The 3,603-nt window shown below is 36.2% G+C and overlaps 1 protein-coding gene across 1 annotated transcript; it reads left to right on the top strand.

Annotated features, from left to right (window-relative positions):
- The first annotated feature begins 254 nt into the window (after nucleotides 1-254).
- On the top strand, nucleotides 255-1,997 carry LOC127842303 (uncharacterized). Its single transcript, XM_052371735.1, has 2 exons — nucleotides 255-269; nucleotides 582-1,997. The coding sequence occupies exons 1-2, from the start codon at nucleotides 255-257 to the stop codon at nucleotides 1,995-1,997; spliced, it is 1,431 nt and encodes a 476-aa protein (XP_052227695.1).
- Nucleotides 1,998-3,603: the final 1,606 nt, after the last annotated feature.

Raw genomic sequence — 3,603 nt, 5'->3', positions numbered from 1 at the left:
AAGATATATCAAGGTTATTGTTGCTAACAATAGACAAACTGTTGCTGTTTATTTACTTGAGTTTTGATGGAAGTATAATGCTAAATGTGTGTAAATATTATAGTATACATATGGTAGGATCTGGTTGGTCCGTGGGTTCTTGTTGAACCGTTGTCATAGAGATCGCGTGCAATCGATTATTCGTATGTTCGCACGCGCTGCAGTTCGTTCCGGTAAGAAAGTTGGCACAGTTGGCGTTTGTTTTCCGGTCGAAAATGCGTCATAAACAGGTAAATATCGCAATTCACCACAATCCGTTGCATTTTTTTTTATCAAAAACACACACTTTTTCTACCTTCATATTGTTTCTAAGTAACACAAAATCCCTTATTTATGAGTATTTTCCATACACGTCGTCTGTTGACATTTTTTTCACAAATGACGGTCTGCGCATGCGCAAAGCACTTGCTGTAAATACGCTAAACATTTTCGGTAGTAACACTCTCGTAAATGTTGCCTAATCGTTTTATAATTAAACTTTTGTAAAGAGATGATTTTTTTATCAATTTTAAATAAATGTTGTGTTTATTTATATTTTTCAGAAACAACCCATCAGATTGAAGATCCTGAAGCAGTATACCGCGGATACCATGCTGGCAGCTTTTAAAGCTGTAAAAGAAAATCACATGCCAGTAGATAGAGCAGCTGTGGCTTTTGGTGTTCCAAAACAAACATTAAGGGACAGGGTTCTGAACAAAGTAAAAATAGGAGCAAAGAGGGGAAAGAATTCCTTGTTCACATTGGGCGATGAGGAGCTGCTGGTAAACCATATTGAAACCCTGGCACAGGTGGGATATGGTCTGAATCGCGCACAATTGATCGTTCTTGCCGGTGAACTTGCTGTAAAGCTTGGTAGGCGCAATTCAAATGCCAAGCTGAGTAATGACTGGTACTATACCTTCTTGAAAAGATGGAATCATAGACTAAAGGTAATAAAACCAAGGGCCCCAACATCAACTCGGGCAGCAGGAGTGACGCAAGAACACATTGACAATTACTATTGTAAACTGAATGCTGTTCTTGAAAAGTATAATCTCAAGTCGAAACCACATCTGATCTACAATCTTGATGAGACTGGAATACAACCTGAACACAGGCCATCAAAAGTCACCACTGGTGTTTCGTCAAGTAAAACACAAGAAGTAACCTCACCAAACACAGGCACCACTACCATAGTAGCCTGTGTAAATACAGCAGGTACTGCTATGCCACCCTACTATGTCTTCAAAGGGAAACGGACAAACGACAAGTTCATGAATAATGCATTAGCTGGTGCAGCCTACACCATGTCAGACTCTGGGTGGGTAAATGGTGAAGTTCTCATGAAGAACCTCAATGAACACTTCTTGAAATTCGTACAAAGGGGATCTGGTGACAACATTGAACCCATCTTGTTGATTTATGACGGGCATTCATCACTTGTGTCTCTCGACATTGTAAAGTGGGCCAGACAGCACCATGTGATCTTTTTTGTTCTCCCACCACACAGTTCGCATGCCCTCCAACCATTGGACATAGCATGCTTCGGTCCATTCAAGGCCACATTCCACAGTGAGTGCCACTTATATATGGCAAAGGAAAGGGGTAGAATAATTACGAAGTATGAAATTGCAGAGTTGTCAGGAAAAGCCTACTTGAAGTCTATGATACCAATCACAATACAGGCTGGATTTAGAAAAGCAGGAATATTGCCGTTTGATGCAGCCAAGGTCCCTGTTGAGATGATTTTGCCATCGCAATCATTTCCGAAGAAGATTTGCAACACAGAAGCACCGAGAATGTCAATGAAAGAACTTTTAGATAACAAACTGATTGAGACCGCCTCAAAAACAACACAAGATATAACGAAACCAAAGGAATTTCAGATCAAAGACACCATGCAGAAACCAAAATTAGGGGGGAAGCCCATTACTGAGGACAAGGTTTTCAATCAGATGATAGATTACCAACTTGAATAAAAAATTAATAAAAAAGGAAAAGACAAGGAAACAGGGAGACGGAAAGGAAAAACTGATGACCAGACACCGGCATGCAGTTAAGTACCGGTACACAAAAGAAAAATCGCTAAAGTTGTTGCTGAAGTTGTTGAAAGGGACAGTGACATGGATGATGATCCAGCCAACAACTGTTGCGTATGCAACAAGTTTTCGCCACCAGGAATGGGCAAGTGTGATGGGATAGTTTTCGTAAAAGGGCACAATGCACAGGTTGTGGACATTGGTGCCACCTTACGTTCTGTACAGAAATCAGAGTTGTTAGAAGGCACGCAGATTTCTTCTGCCCACATTGTCAGGACCGTGAATGTTGAATTACAAGGTTGTGGCCCATTCATGGTGGCGAAAAAATGTTGTAAACACAACAGTTGTTGGTTAGATCATTGGCCATAATTATGATTCTTTACTTGTAAATTCAATTTGTAAACATTCCATTTATTAGATATGTGTTGAAGTTGATATTATCTGTTTCACTACCCAAGTTTATTGTGACATAAAAAAATAATTTATTTTGAACCAAGATTGTTTTAATAATGTTATATAATGTTATAAAGATTAAATATTTAATGATGTTATTACTTATTTACATATTGTATATTATGAAAGATGTGCAATTGATATAATTGTTTAACTGTTGTCTGTTAATAATATTAAATACAATGAAATTGTTTACTCTAAAAACCATGGAGTTGATTATCATTTGTTTAAAACTTCAATCAGTACTCACAGTTCACTTCTATGCTAATGGCAATCACAAGAGAATGTAACCTCCTCTGTAATGTCTTTGTTAAGAGTGTTTACAGCATGCAACTCTCTAAATTGGTACAGCCAATCAAAACCCACGAAACAACCGGAACCTTAGTTTCAAGCTCGCAGTTTGACACTATCAACACAATCACTTATTTTGATGTTTAAAGACGATAAACATTTGAAAAAAAGCAACAAATCTTATAGAAAAAAGGTAAATAATTATTTTCATAATGATTCATGGTCATATATTTATAAAATATTTGAGATGCAACATCTTTATTAAAATTACCCACGACTTAACCGGCATATAGCATACATACCTTTATGTGATTCCTTTTGGACAGTTCAAATCAATGTCAATATATATAGTAAACGGTTTTTACTCTAAAACTTATCTTCTATGGACAATCGTGTTGAAAGTGCATGCTTTGGTTTCTTTAAATAAGATGAATTCGCGTGCAATTGCGTTTGTATGTTCAATGTCAATTTTAATTAAAATGTAAAAAAAAAAGCTTTTGTGCAATTACTTGACTTTGAATAGAAGTATCGGAATGAAATAGTGTGTTAGTAACATTCTGCAGACCCAATTTGAAATGTGCAAAATTATTTTTATTAAGTAGTAAAAATGTTGAAAACATTTTAATGTTATTGCGATATTTATTGTTATATCCATTCTACATTTATCATTTCTACAACATCTATATAATTCCTTCACATATAAATCTTACCCAGATCTTGAAACATGCATATGCAGTAACAATATTTTACTCTTCTTCTTTATTTTTGTCTTACACGTTTAGAAGATCATTATGCAATATTG

This window comes from Dreissena polymorpha, chromosome 8, assembly GCF_020536995.1.
Source record: "Dreissena polymorpha isolate Duluth1 chromosome 8, UMN_Dpol_1.0, whole genome shotgun sequence".
Taxonomy (NCBI): domain Eukaryota; kingdom Metazoa; phylum Mollusca; class Bivalvia; order Myida; family Dreissenidae; genus Dreissena; species Dreissena polymorpha.
The sequence above is the reverse complement of the archived record's forward strand: the minus strand, read 5'-3'. Positions and strand labels throughout refer to the sequence as shown.